The sequence below is a fragment of the Chelmon rostratus genome, chromosome 1, assembly GCF_017976325.1.
Source record: "Chelmon rostratus isolate fCheRos1 chromosome 1, fCheRos1.pri, whole genome shotgun sequence".
Lineage (NCBI taxonomy): Eukaryota > Metazoa > Chordata > Actinopteri > Chaetodontiformes > Chaetodontidae > Chelmon > Chelmon rostratus.
Genome location: NC_055658.1, coordinates 17,940,164 through 17,954,838, shown reverse-complemented (window position 1 = coordinate 17,954,838; position 14,675 = coordinate 17,940,164). Strand labels below are relative to the sequence as shown.

The 14,675-nt window shown below is 41.3% G+C and overlaps 2 protein-coding genes across 3 annotated transcripts; both read right to left on the bottom strand.

Moving 5' to 3' along the window:
• Nucleotides 1-592: 592 nt before the first annotated feature.
• LOC121618383 (AFG3-like protein 1) lies at nt 593-10,536 on the bottom strand. 2 transcript variants are annotated; one of them, XM_041953904.1, is made up of 17 exons: nt 10,343-10,536; nt 9,281-9,371; nt 9,098-9,157; nt 8,904-9,022; nt 8,454-8,603; nt 8,275-8,349; nt 7,463-7,587; nt 7,108-7,381; nt 6,779-6,916; nt 6,436-6,589; nt 6,233-6,340; nt 4,476-4,601; nt 4,208-4,318; nt 3,728-3,843; nt 3,379-3,579; nt 3,068-3,262; nt 593-2,657 (listed from the first exon to the last, which is right to left on the bottom strand). In XM_041953904.1, the coding sequence occupies exons 1-17, from the start codon at nt 10,457-10,459 to the stop codon at nt 2,430-2,432; spliced, it is 2,388 nt and encodes a 795-aa protein (XP_041809838.1). In that variant the 5' UTR covers nt 10,460-10,536; the 3' UTR covers nt 593-2,429. The 2 variants fall into 2 exon arrangements, with proteins under 2 accessions (XP_041809838.1, XP_041809918.1); XM_041953984.1 differs by having other exon boundaries at nt 9,281-9,368.
• A 1,779-nt stretch (nt 10,537-12,315) lies between these two features.
• mt2 (metallothionein 2) lies at nt 12,316-13,404 on the bottom strand. The gene is made up of 3 exons (XM_041954077.1): nt 13,314-13,404; nt 13,136-13,201; nt 12,316-12,756 (listed from the first exon to the last, which is right to left on the bottom strand). The coding sequence occupies exons 1-3, from the start codon at nt 13,336-13,338 to the stop codon at nt 12,665-12,667; spliced, it is 183 nt and encodes a 60-aa protein (XP_041810011.1). The 5' UTR covers nt 13,339-13,404; the 3' UTR covers nt 12,316-12,664.
• Between the last annotated feature and the right edge of the window lie 1,271 nt (nt 13,405-14,675).

Genomic DNA, 14,675 nt, shown 5'->3' with positions numbered 1-14,675 from the left:
ATGCTGTGACACGACGGATCACGATGGATGATAGAAGAATTAATAAAAGTCTGGAGTCAAATGAGTTTTACGTGGACATTTATTAAGTACACCTCAGAAAAGAGGCCTCATTCTGCACTGTATGGGGAGCACATATGCTTAAAGCATCATGGTATTCTTTACCACTGTAGACAGATCTGTGGTCCACCGGGTACAAAAAGCATTGGTGCAGTATCAAAACCGGGGTGGTCCATCTATCTCTTGATACTGTTGGTCGCTCAACCTCCAACTGACATATGAAATGTCCTTAAAATATTTCTGGTTTGATCACACCAGGGTTCTATTTACTTTTGCACATCTAACTCTCATTTATTTGAACTTTAACATGATATAATTATTTTTTTATGAGTATAATGCATATATCGCTTAGATCTCCAACTAAATGCTTTGCAAATTCAACTTATAAATCATCAAAATCAGCTGTTCAAACAAATCACTTACTTACTTGACAGCACCACACACATGCTGCATACACTACGCTAATGCTGGAATTAAAATGTTATTAAAACAGAGATAGGACTCACACTGTTAAAAGACAAATAAATCAGACCAGTTTGGTATAAAAATGTTTAATATTGGTGTGAGTCACAACAGCCTCACATTTTAGATGTTTCATTTGTGTTGACATCTCGATGTAAAATCAATAATCCTCACTGACATGTAAAAAGAAATATTCATCAAGCAAAAACAAGAACTGTGTCAAGCAGGCACAAGACGCACAATATCCTAATATACAGCTGCTCATCACTTTTTTTAATCTGGATTCAATTCTGGACAAAAATGCTCCAGGCTGAAAATCTTAAAAAGGGCCCACACTGCTTACACTGCAATGCGTTAGTTCAAGTAAATCTTTATATTAAACCTGCTGGTTCAGCTCAGGAGTTGCTGGCTTAAGACACTATTCACATTAGGATTACAGTACACCACCAACCCTTCTCGGGCAGGTTCTCAAATACATGAGATGAGACGCTACATGAATACTTGTCTAGCTTAGCTTGCTCAGCTCACACATAAGCCGTAACTGACGGAAAGGATGATTTTCTGAATGACAGCAATTTGCTGTCAGGTCAATAAATGTTGGAGAAGCCAAGTAATCAACACATGAACTAGAGTAGAGCACAGAAAGCATAAGCCTGGAAGTCACTTCTTCTGATTAATAACAGGACAGAACAACTTGCATATGCAGTGTGAATAGTGGGAGAATTGTGAGTTTGAGATTTGCTCAGAGGTTAATGTTAAGTTAGAAGGCAGTTATGAATGCAGAGGCTGTGAGGTAGTGTGTATGTGAGTGAGTTTAAAATGTATTTTAGAGCAAACGTGTCAGCAGTGTGTGCTCTCTGTTAGCTTATATTTGGTTCTTACTCAGTCGGGTTGTCAGCAGCTCAGACGTAACCATGAGCTTTAAGTAATGGACTTCTTCATCAAAGCTGACTCGTATTACTGCGAAGAAAACAACCTACAGTACATGTGAACCTGTAACATTTGATATGTGTACGAATGGTATGTACAAACACTGAGTTTTATCAGCTGCCTTTACGGATACATTACTGAAAACCAAGTGGAGAAGGGTTGAAGTCTGTTGGAAGACTATAATGAGACTAATGTATTTAAGTTAAGACACAATGTCCCTGAAATATAAAAATGTCGTCATTTGAATGTCAAGATTTTAAAAAGTAGAAGAAGAAAGCGGGTTTCCCACTCAGGGAAAACACACTTTAAATATTTATCTATTCACATAATGAAGTGGTGGCTGAGACCGGAAGCATTCCTAAAATTCGACCACAGACTAAAGAATCAGCATCTTCATGCTGAAACTGAGTGAGGCTGTATGAAGGTGACGAGCCTTAGGGTAACATTTGATTCATATGATACCGTCAAGATACCAGCACAGTGTGTAAACCAACCAAAACACACCACAACTAATGTACCTGTCACATAATAATTCAAAAGCAAATCTCATTTGATTTTGGTTCTTTTAACTTAAGCTCAACAACTTTTAGATTATTATTATTATTATCATCATTATTATTACTATTACTCTGTGGTGTGTTTGTCAGTGTCAATGCACTGTGGGACTCCATCCGTCTGGGAGGAGGAGTGTAAAAGGCAACCCCTGTGAAGTCTTATCTTACTGACTTTAAACTACGGTAACATTAAAATGATGAGGGTTTTTTTTTTTTAATTTCGGCTGGAATATAAAAGCTACAATAAGAAACTGCATAATCCTGTAAAACCAGTGCAAGACATCACCCTCCCTCACCCTTTGCAGCTGTCTGTGAGAGGATATTTTCCAGAGCCCTGTCAGGCTGCAGTCTTGACCAGATGGTGCTGCACTTGAGAAGTATTCACCTGAATCCATTGGAATATCTGCCTTAAGGCTGCATGTCCACCTACAGGTAAAAGGCTGATTTGTTTTGCCTATTCTCCGGGTGTTTTTCATCCTCTTGTTTCTTGTTCCAGTGCCTCAGGCCTGCAGGTAGAGATGTGTCCTCCTCAAAGTCCCCGAGCCCGTCAACAAACTCCTCGTACGATGACTTCTCCTGAAAGGGACGAGTTCCAAGCAGCTCCACCATGTCGGCCTTGTCTAGAACCTCCTTTTCTAGAAGCCGGTTTGCCACCTGCAACACGTGACCAACAATAGTGAGGATTTTAAGTATTTTAATGATGATGGCTAACGGCATCATCAGTAAATACGCAAGTGGTTTTTACTGATCGCAGACTTCAAGAACTGCTTTTGCACTCAAAACACAAAACAGGCTGTGGCGCAAAAGTGGTAATAGTAGTCACATCTTTGAGTAGTATTTACTCATCACAGTTAGCTATTTAAATTAATGTGCTTGAGGTTAGCGTCCCCCTCACAATCCTTTCAACTGGTGTTTAAAAATGCTAATTTAAGCAAACCACAAATAAGCTCCAGTTGCTGCATCACACTGTTCATTCATCTGCTTTGGAGTACGAGTCTCTTCATTTTGACTTCTCTCCACCCGTTTCCTCTTTCTAATCATTAGGGAGCGATGATCGTTCTCACCTTCTCCACCATTTCTTTCTTATCTGTGACGATCTGTAGTGTTCGCTGGAAGGCAGCGTCTATGAGCAAGCGCACCTCCTGATCGATCAGCTGGGCCGTAGGTTCACTGAAGGGTTTCTCCGTTACTACGTCACCCTGCTGAGGGAGGTCAAAGGACAGCTGACCCACTGCCTCGTTCATTCCAAACTGGACAACCTAAAACATGGAGAAGTGAGAACTGTGAGTCAAATGTCAAACTGTGTTGCTTCAATTCAAAGCTGCTTCATATAGTTTTTCTGAGTGACTTCTGGTTGTGTGAAATGTGGGATTACCTGTGCGTAGGCAGACTGTGTGACTTTCCTGAGGTCATCCTCCGCCCCAGTGGTGATGCGATGGAAGAAAACTTGCTCAGCCACTCGACCTCCCAGCATCATGCACATTCTGTCAGTGAGCTGTTCCTGGGTGAACAGGTACTGTTCCTTAGGCAGATACTGCGCATAACCCAAACCTTTCCCTCTGGGAACAATGGACACCTGCGGGAGAACACCACAATCAGTCCAATTATCGATGTAATCATTTGGTGACATCTTTATGTGATTGTAGAAGGAAAAAACAAATAAAAATGATGAAAAGGGCTGCAAAGGAAATCAGGCAGATAGAGGTACAAAGTGATCTGACAACCTTAAGTAGGGGGTCTGCATGTTCTAGGAACCAGCCCACCACAGCATGTCCAGCCTCGTGATAGGCCACAGTAGTTTTCTCTGGAAGCTGCAGTACCTGAGACTTTTTCTCCAGGCCTGAAAGCAAGGAGCATGTCTCACCAAAGTGCACTGTGCGTGTTTTGTACAAGCAATCGGATATCGGGTTGATGTTCCCTTCAAGCATACAGGAGATAGAGTTGAGAGGATGGAGTCTCTGGGTTGGTGCATGAGTCAAAGACGCAATGCATGAAATCACAGTGGAATCAAATCCTTACAGGGAAGTCTCAATGAGATACATTAGGATGCGATTTGAACAGTATATAACTGAGCAACATATTACAGAAATTAATCTGACCATTGATTTTACTGCTAACTAACTTTATTAAGGTGTAAAATTCAAATCCATCAATCCGTCAGTATTGTCATAATATCAAATGCATGAATGCGGTTGTTAACTTACCTCCAATAACTCTCTCGACTGCCTGCTCGAAGTGCTTCGCACTGATATGTTGGTTGAGGTGACGTGCAGCTATCAGAGCGGCCTCATTACACACATTAGCGATATCAGCCCCTGAGACACACAACAACCAAGTTAGACTGTGGGGTGAAGAGAAACACAGCAACAGACACTGACGACAGGCTGTATGATCCTTTTAGGGCAACTGAGCTGTATGCACACATGCAAACATGCTCATGTTTGCATGTGTGCATACAGCTCTTGTTCTTACCAGTAAAACCTGGGGTTAGTGCAGCTAGCTTCTTGGCCAAAGCCTGTACTTCTATACTGGAGTCCAACTTCAGAGGTCTTAAATGCACCTTAAAGATGGACGCCCTGCCTTTAATATCTGGTGGGCCTAAAGAAAAAAGAAAACATCATGAATTTTATGTTTCAGTACATGCTCTTTTAAAAAGAATGATAAGCAGTGAGCAAAATAAGATTAAAATGACTGTTGCTGCAGAAGTAACATCATCACACATCACACATCTTATTGATACAGAGGCTCACTGCTCATTACTCAACACCTGCATTACAGGTGTTCATGTCGTGCAGTTGATTTTCAAGATGATAGCTGGTAAACAGCCAACACAAAGGACTTTTGTGCACTCTGGATTACTTCGAGTCAAACCACAGCAGCACAAGAGAGAGTCACAAGTCAAATTAGAAATGTTGGTGTCAGAATTTATTTTGTAGAGCCGGGCATCAAATCCTGTGCATCAAACTGGAAGTTACGCGCAACACTGACAGACAAATCCTGTGACAGCAACAAAAGCCATGAGGTCAATGGCAGAGGTCTGTTCTTAAACTAAAGACTGAGAACAACACAGAAGGACCCATTAGAGTCTGAGTCTTTAAGCAACTCTTAAACTTGTGGGCTACAAAGAAGACCTTAACACAATGCATTATTCATATGCAGGCTAAACTCACTTATTTTTGTTTAAATATGAGCGACATGATGATGTAAGATAAGATAAAACTTTATTTATCCGCAGCCGGGGAAATTTGGGCATTACAGCAGCATGTTAAAGCAGTGGGAAGAAAAATAGAAATAGAATAGAAAATAGAATAGAAAAAAAACAAAATACAAAATAAAAAGTAAACTATATATGTACATATACAAGCAAAATGGAATTTGACTATATAAAACAAAAATAAAATATGTAGAAAAAAATATACATATATAAAAAATATGTAAAAAGTGTGTATTGCCCCAGTAGCTGTGGAAAAGTTATTCAAGTAAATACTGATCAAACATTTATCAGTAATGTGACTGCAACTTTATCTGACCAAGACTAAAGGAAAGGCAACAGAGAAACAGAGAGGATCGTTGGGTCCCATCCCTCAAATTGGCCTCCAGTGATCTAATCCTGCTTTTATAGAAAGCCAGCTCTCTCATTTTGACCCAGTTTTCTTTGTCAGACAGAAAACTGCCCTGCCCACTATTGTCTAGCACTGCTGGCGTAAAGCAAATTAGATCTTAGCAGGCAGAAAAAGATCAACCATTTTAACCACAATGATGAAAGCGAACAGTACACAACACACGCCTTTAATGACATAACATGTGAACAGGTGCAAAAAACACAACAGAAGCAAATCTAATAGGCTTGAAGCTAATTAGGATGGAAATCAAACAGTAAGTACGATGCATGGGTGTCAGTGAGGTCAAGTTTAGCACCTCACCTGAAGCAGACCAAAAATACTAACATGGTTAAATCTGGGCCTGCATGCACATTAGTGCCACTGAATTTAAAGAATAAAAACTCCAGGTTTGTGTCTAAATCTAGAGGAAACTGAGAAGTCCAAAGGAACAAAAACTACATCACAGAAAAAGGAAAAGTCTGGGTATTTGGGAGGATTTCAGGGGAAAAGTGTAAATCAAAACTCTTCTCTTGCAGTAAGTGATCAAGCGATCTACTGCAGGGACAAGAGACCAGCTGTTAAAGGAAACCATCTAATGATGAAGGAAAAGACAAGTGTTTACCTTACCTATGTAAATATGTCTATCAAAGCGTCCAGGCCTCATCAAAGCGGGGTCCAGGATATCAGGTCGATTGGTGCCAGCTAGAACGACCACATTGGTGCTACTGTTGAACCCTGCGATGACAAAGATAAACAGCACACAAAGGTCTCGTTAAGTATTGCACCAGGAGAAAGGCTTGAACACGGGAGGAGATGACATAAATGCACACCATCCATTTCCACGAGCAGCTGGTTGAGGGTGTTTTCCTGCTCGCTCTGGTTGCCAAAGTTCCCTCGGCCTCTCTTCTTGCCCACTGCGTCGATCTCATCGATGAAAAGTATGCAGGGGGCATTTTTCCGAGCTGTGGCAAACATATCCCTCATCTAATATAGGACAGAGCAAAGAGAAATCCCAGTTTAGCATAATTTCCTACATCGTTATCATTCAAGCACAGAGAGCAACATATAATTCAAGGAATTACTGAGTTTACAGATGAGCATGAACTCTATGTGACCCATCATTCAGCTTCCAGGCTCTTGGCAGAGTCAGGAGATATTTAGCCCAGTACTGACCCTCGCTGGGCCCACGCCGACAAACATTTCCTGGAACTCTGAGCCGCTGACGGTGATGAAGGGGACGTTGGCCTCTCCAGCAGTGGCTTTGGCTAGCAACGTCTTGCCGGTTCCGGGAGGACCCGATAACACTGCGCCCTGAAAACAAAGGTGGTATGTAACAATTTTTATGAATGACTCAGCAAATGCTTCACCAGGTGGAGAAATTTTACACTTATAAACTTTGCCCATGCGCTTCCTTGGAGGATATAATTAATTGAATTAATTGAAATTGACACTCTCACGCCCCCTAACCTTTACGATCCTCTCTGATATACAGTATGGCACACCTTTGGTATCTTGGCTCCGAGGTCCTGGTACTGCCGCGGGTTCTTCAAGAAGTTAACAAACTCCAAAATCTCCAGTTTGGCCTCCTCACAGCCTGCAACGTCCTTAAACCGAACGCTGATGTTGTCTTTTACTATCTTGGCTTTGGATTCACTCATGCTAAAGGGGTTTACTCTCCCTCTACCTCCACGACCTCCTGCCAATGGTCCCTGCCGTGTGGCAAAGAGGAAGAAGCCAACCAGCAGTAAGGTTGGGAGGACGCTCAAAAGGAGTGTCCTGTGGGGAGAGAGAAACATGAACGAACAAATCCAAAAAAAAAAATGAACAAATGAGGTGCTTATCAGATGAAAGTCTCACCCATCACTTTCACTGCTGTAGAATACAGGAACTTTCTCCGTGGAGTCCAGACCCATTTCTTGCTGCGCCATCTCCAGGTTGTGCTCGAACGAGTCAACACTGCCAATGTTGAACCACAAATAGCTCTGAAACATACAGAAAACATGCAGAATATATGCTCGCATTCTTTAAACTTCAAAGCAAGACTGTAACTTTTTAAAGAAATAACAAGGAAGAGATCGGTTTGCCCTCTTACAGATGAAATTATGCAATAAATCCCACCATCATTCATTTCAGTGCACTTGGGGGGGGGGGGTTGCTGCTGCAGTCTTACTTGCTCCAGTGGGATCAGTAGCTCATGGTGGCTGATATTAGCGAGCTCTTGAGCAGGAAAGTTGATTCTTACTAGCAAATGATTTGGACTGATTTTGATCAATTATCAGTTGCGACTCAAAGTTCAGGAGAAACCAAGTTAAGGGTGTTTAGTTAAGATTATTTTGCCAAATGTATGACTCTTCTCTGCTTGTGTTACTCTTAAACTGCATTTCAAGGTTAACCATCATTTTGTGGTCAGAGTGGTCTCTGTTTAGCAAAGTGACAGAGGCTCACTGAATCAATAGTATAAGCTTATAAACTTATAAGTGTGTGTTTGAGAGAGAGATACATACACTTATTCATTTTCATGATGATCAGTGCCCAACGTAAGCTGGCAAACAGGTGTTCGGTGAGCCCATGACGGCAAAAATAAACCATGATTAAACTAGGACTGACTGTCAGAGTGATTTACAGTATACAAAAACCAGAGGACATGACGACATCTTCGTGCAACTAACCACTTCTGATGAGTTCACTCCGTGGGCAGGAATTACTTTGACATATTGCTTATTGACAACCTCCAGGTGACCCACCTGTGGAGAGAGCACAGAAACCATTTTGTAAAAACAAAAGTGCACATAAAAGGACCTCCATATGCAGATGATGTGCATGAACTGCAGCACGCTCTGCCTCTTACCAAGCCTCTGTTCAAGTAGTGATGCACAAAGTCCTTCCAGGAGATCTGAGCCCCCGTCTCTCGGAAGTAAAAGTATAAAAAAGCCGAGGTCATGCCTGCTGCACCAATCGCAAAGTTCCAAACTGCTTTTTCATCCCAGGGAAAGTCCTCCTGTTAGACAAAGGAACGTTGTGAGAGGTAGGAAAGGACACCGCTCTTCTCACCCTGCAGCTATGAGCACCCTCTCAACAGCAGTGTATGACTTTAACATAAATACAAAACATAAACAGACATTTTTGTATTGATCTATAAGAATAATATTATAAGAGTGTTATAGACCTGAATATAGACCAGGAGAATTCACCTTTAACTTGCACTAATGAGTAAAAGAAGTAGAATGGGGTTTAGATTTTACTTTTCAATATCTCAGATGGCACAATTTTAACAACCTGAACTGAACTGATAATGCACCTGAAAGCGTGTCCACCAGTGTGATTCTTCCTTTTTTCGCCCTCTTTGTCGTTCATCCTCATTATCATCGTTATCTCGCCCTTCTCTTACAAGAGATTCTTGCTCTTTGGTATTTTCATCTGAAATCAACAGAACATCAGTCACAGCCTGCCGAAGAGCTGAGAACAGAGGACGTACAAATGCTGCTTCCTCACCTTCGGCTGATTTGTCGACGCCTGCGCTTTCTTCGCTCTTTGGAAAAAACTTTTCAAAACCTAAAACGATTCAACAGTAAACACACAGAACACGAGAATTAAGTGCAAATGGCTCTCACTGACGGCAGAAAGAATTAGGTCCATTTGCGTGCTCATTCAGCTGCGCTGCATAATGTAACGTACCTCTTGGTGGTTTGTTTGAGCTCAGTGACCGAGCAAGTGGGAAACTGTGCTGATACAATCCTCCACATCTCCTTTGGATCAGTGACCTCTTCTGAAATAAACATACTGTTTGATGAATATGTTAGCACAGAAAAGACACAGAAAGACCTGTGGAAAAGAAATACACACAGCGGGCATGTTGCATGTCATAGACGTTCCCCGAATGCAAAATGGTAGACAGGCAACACAGAATGAAACATGATAAGCCACAGTCCCACTGTACCTGCAGCTGTTAAGACTCAGTCACACAGACAGGCTTTCATGTTAACACAAGAACAACCTCAAACAACATTTTGTACAGGATTACTACAATCTCACTATGACCTGCTATACTGGACTGTGTCCCAGTTAACCTAATTTCATGAAGTCATTACAACACTGGTCCAGATAACCCACTTCCACTTATACTGAACAGCTCCTATAAATCTCACATGGTGTTTACTTACATGTCTCTCACTTGTGCTTCAACAATATATAAATTAAATTATTCTTAATGGTTTCAAAGTGGTAGTGCAAGTCCCCATTCAACAAAGCTAACCACACACATGCGACTTTTATTTCTTCTCAGGAACTTATTTGCATGCTTTCACCTGTTTTAAAAAGTACACACACCTGAATGAATGAATAAGAATGAACCAGAGTGGTCGAGACACGCCCCCTCCTCACAAAAGAGCAGGAAAGTGAGGAAATTCACTTCTAAACTTCTCATAATGAAGGGACATCTCATGGGAGCACCAACAACAGAGCAGAGGTAAACAAACAGTGGTGCAGTTTGTTTGTTTAGAGGTTTAGAGGAGGGGGTCTGCTGGCTGCACTGGAACACTGTGTTCTTTCCCACCACAGACCTCAACAACAGACAGGCAGGCAGGCTCCAACTCCTGCAGCACAGTTACCAAACACACCTGCGAGGGGCTGTTATAACACATCAAGTCTGCGTCCATGTTTTCAGAGAGGACCGGAGCGAGGCTGCAGAATAAGAGAAGAAAACAAACAACAGGAGGAACACAAACAACGTCACCGTACCGACGCCGCTGCGCCGCTGCTGCGAAAAGTGGCTGAAATAGTGGCCAAGTCTCGGCTCCACGTCCGAACCCGGATCCGGTTCCGAAGAGGGCCGACACTCGCGGTGAGCAGCCCCATCGCGTCCGATTCTGTCTCTGGGCTTCACCGAACTGGTCCTCGAGACATCAAGAAGTTCAGTGCAGCCGATGCCAACAACCACACGTAATCTCGCGAGATGACGGTTACGCAAGAGCACCGTGAGATTTCAGATGTGGAACGTTTGTGCCTCGAGTTCAGTTCCTCTCTCAATTCAGATTTAAATCCTAAATAAAATTGGGCCACCAGCCTGGAAATTTAATTCAGCTTTATTGCTTGTTTGTTTTTGGGGTTTTTTTTGGAGCCTGTGTTTTTGTTTTTTGTATGACACCACCGCATGTCACTGGTGAGTTCACTGGGTTTATTCTGTACAGTAATATGTTTGCGACTAGAGTTCCTTTTTATGGTGTTTTTTCAACTTTCTATTACCTGTTTATTTTGTACAACAAACATTAGGCTATATAATTATTTGATTTAAATCTGGGTTATAATATGTCGGTATTACATAGGCCACACTGTACTTTGCATCATGTTACATCATGATTGGCAGTTTTACATGAACTCCAGCCAGCCAGAGAAATAACTAAAACCAAAAGGCTTGAACACATCACTCCTACTAGAACTCATCTCCCAGCAAAACTGATTTTGAAATACTTCTTACTATTTGGAAATCTATGAATGGCTCCCTTTTTGATAACAACAATAATACCTTTTTATCTTATTCTCTTTTTATTGTAATATTTTCTTATATGTTTTCATCTCATCTCATATGTTTTAATATGTAATACCTTCTTATCTCATATATTCTTATGTTTTTGTCCTTTATGACCTTTCCCTTTTCTTTCACAGAGTCTATGCCTGTACGAAGTGTGTGTGCTGTATTCTTGTTTTCAGTCAGCTTCAGTAACATAGCTGAGATGTACAGGACATGATTTCTAAAAATCATTCCAAAAATACAGATGTGTTGGATTTGTTTTGAATGTGCAGAAAGTTTGAATGTGAGTAGAAATTGTGCTGAAAAACATGAGCCATTAAAGTGCAGGGGTTTATAAATTAAAGCTAGAGTAGACAGTCATTTTTGGTGTCACTGGGCAAAAGGTCCATAACCTTTTGGCATATGTAATTCAAGTGGTCTGAGAGAAAACCACAGTTTTGCACCTCCTCTGGTTGTTTTCAAACTTTAGAATGTCTAGCCTGTGAAGGGAGACTTTAGCCAATAACAGGTCATATCAGACAGGGCATTCCTATTTCCAATCCAGGTTTACACATGCAGATGTGATCACATCCATTCTAATGGTGAAAGCCTGATTCAATGGCATAAAATCTTACAATCTTGAAAATTGTGATAAATTTGTAGTATGAGTGCATAGCACAAATCACACAAACCGGCTCCAGCGGGCCCTATGGGGTTTCCAATGGCAACGAGTCTGCCTCACAGAAGCAGGCCGTTGGTGTGAGCCTGCCATTGGCAATTTCAGCTAGCTTTCTCTCCTCTTCCACGATCTGAATGCTATAGTTTTCCAAGTCCCCATCGCTACAAGAAACAACCTCTGAGTGAGTAATGTATGCTGAAAGTGGTATATTTTGATGAGTCAGATTGTGCAGGCAGGCCTGCTTGGTTGTGAATGTTTTTGGAGCGTTTCAGGCATTTTAGTGCCAGGGCTTGACTCCCACATGCAAAATTATTTCACCAAAACAAGGCAAGGCACGTCACTGCATCCAGGGTTAGTGCTGCCCAGATTACTGGGATTGCTTTAAAGAAATACCAGCCAGAGCTTTTGTTCCCCCTCTACCAGAATAATGTCACTGACTAGGTGCTACATGCATATTAAAAAGTTATTTCTATCATGCCTGTGTGTGATGATTTAACAGGGATAAGTTAATGAGCTAAGTTTGTGCAGGAGAATATTGAAAATATAAAATGGCTAATATTCTATTTAGAACTCATTTTTATGAAAAGGCATTCCCACCATAAATTGATACAGAAAACACGCACAAACAAAACAAAACCGAGATTGCAGGGATTTAGAGTTTGATGCTCAAATTGCTGGGGTCAAACCCCCCATGTTGAAACAAAATCTACACCCTTGAAGAAAACGTTAAGTTTTAAGTAAACATTTAATATTGAATACAAAAAGAAAGAAAGAAACTCATTCTCGACATATGCAACTGCAGTAGATTCAAAACGGTTCACGCTGGCGCCATCACGTGGGCAGTAGACGGCTGGCTGATGTTGGGATGTTGGCTTCATTGACAGCAGCTGGTGTCGCATGTCTTCCCTTTGCACACGCAGCCAGAGGCGCACTTGCTGCAGCCGGATGGGCAGCACGAGCAGCAGCCTGCAGGAAATAACAGTGACACAGCAGCAGTCAGATAATCTGTAACCTACAAAGAACGACAGCTGATGCCAGCCTTTCCAGGACAAAACTTTTTAAGTCAGAGCATCTTTTGAAGCAAAACATGGTCAAAACATGGTGGAGTGGGTTGTTATGTACACCTTTATGTTGCAGCTTACTAAGTCAATTTGAGCCACCTGGGTACCCGCCTATGCTTCACGTGATTTCAGATACGCACGAGAAGCATAAATAAAGTTACTATGTTTAAGAAGTAACAGAACAGTAACAGTAACAGAATGCTGAGGAAATATAAAACTATTAATGTATTTGGGGGTGGTGGTTAAGACATGACTTATCAATGTAAGGATGTTATCTGACTTACTTTTCTTGCAGGTGGTGCAGGAGCAGTTCGTGCAGGTGCAGGATCCTCCGCATTTGCAGGATCCACCTAGAAAACAAAAAAAAATCTGCCATGTCAGATTCATATTCTCCGCAAATGCTCTTACAAAACACGACAAGTCTGATATGAATGCAGAGCAGACATAAGGGACAGCACTCACTCTTGGAGCAGTCACAAGGGTCCATTTTTCTGTTGATGTCGAGGTTTCTTCGGGAGAAGACTCTGCGTCCACAAATTCAGTAGCGTCCGTGTTGTGGTTGACAGCGGAGGGGCGGCTGTTTTATAGAGTCCTGGGGACAACAGCACCGGGTGCAAAATGCGCCATGTCACGATGATCACAGGCAGTTAGTAGATGATTACAAAGAGGTTTGTGCACACGACTTATTGCTTAGCCATCCAGGAGTGGGAACAGAGAGATTCCCACACGAAGGTCAAATAAAATGCAGTTTGAAAATAACGTTGACACCCCTGGAGCCCATTCGTTTCTCTGGGGACTATAAACCCCGGATTAATTAACTTTATATATGACAGAAGAGAGAACACTGGTTAAGACAGTTCACTAATAGCCTGCATTATTTCTTTTTTCAATTATACAGGGACTCTAAATGCCACCGATGTCTCCCATTAGAATAATAGTTTTCTTTTTACATGTGTGAGGTCAGTGAGGGGTTATATGGTAAAACATTTACCCCTTTTATTGTGGAAATCCGTGACCACAAATTGCGGTGAGCACAGACATGAGTCATGCGCTCAGTTTGCGCACGGATTTACGAAATAAAAGGGGTCTGTGGGGCATAATATTCAAAATAGCGGAACTAGGTATTTACTCACTTAATGAAAGATCAGACTAACAAATGGTGTCCAAGAAAAAAATATCCACATAATAAGAAATTGGCCATGTAAAAATCAGAAGCTGTGCAAATCTTGCTTGTTTTCTTTTTAGAGTTTGGTAGCATTATTTTCACATAATTTACACAGAACAACTTCTGCTTAATTAATCAGAATCAGAAGGTCAAGTCAGAAAGATGAGTTGCGCAATTGATAATCTGTCCACTGCTGTGTCTATCTCATTGGCTGTGTATTACGTGCAGCAGGATATAATAGAGGGCTATTTTTACATTACAAAGGCCACCACTCATTTGTCTGTGCTCTAACTAGTGTAACAATTCAGTACTGAATTACATTACTTACTTTTTCTCATTCAACAGTTATAAATATCTCTTTTTATTCTGAAGGGTTTCTAAATTTCCGGAAACCTTATTTCAAAATACAAAATCCTGTAAATATATAGCTTACAGTATACCAGTTGATATTGAATCTTTTTATTTTTAATCCACCGTGATTTCTGCAAGGGCTCAGTAAAGATATATTAATACTGACGTCAGTTTTATTATTTTGTCTCGATAATAAAAAGGTCAGTGTTCTGATGAGGTTCAGTGTAGTTTCAGCTCAGGGACAAGTTTTTGTTCCCATCACACATTCCCATCGAGTGTCAGTGTCTTGTGTCTGCACACGGTACCAA

Bases quoted from the DNA above. Each gene is read 5' to 3' on its own strand.
- LOC121618383 (XM_041953904.1), bottom strand. From the start codon at position 10,459: ATGGGGCTGCTCACCGCGAGTGTCGGCCCTCTTCGGAACCGGATCCGG. The intron at 4,319-4,475 runs GTAAGAACAAGA...TGTGTGTCTCAG, and splicing joins ACTAACCCCAGGTTTTACTG to GGGCTGATATCGCTAATGTG. The intron at 3,263-3,378 runs GTAATCCCACAT...TCCATGTTTTAG, and splicing joins CACAGTCTGCCTACGCACAG to GTTGTCCAGTTTGGAATGAA.
- mt2 (XM_041954077.1), bottom strand. From the start codon at position 13,338: ATGGACCCTTGTGACTGCTCCAAGA. The intron at 13,202-13,313 runs GTGAGTGCTGTC...TTTGTTTTCTAG, and splicing joins CCCTTGTGACTGCTCCAAGA to GTGGATCCTGCAAATGCGGA. The intron at 12,757-13,135 runs GTAAGTCAGATA...TATTTCCTGCAG, and splicing joins CTGCACCACCTGCAAGAAAA to GCTGCTGCTCGTGCTGCCCA.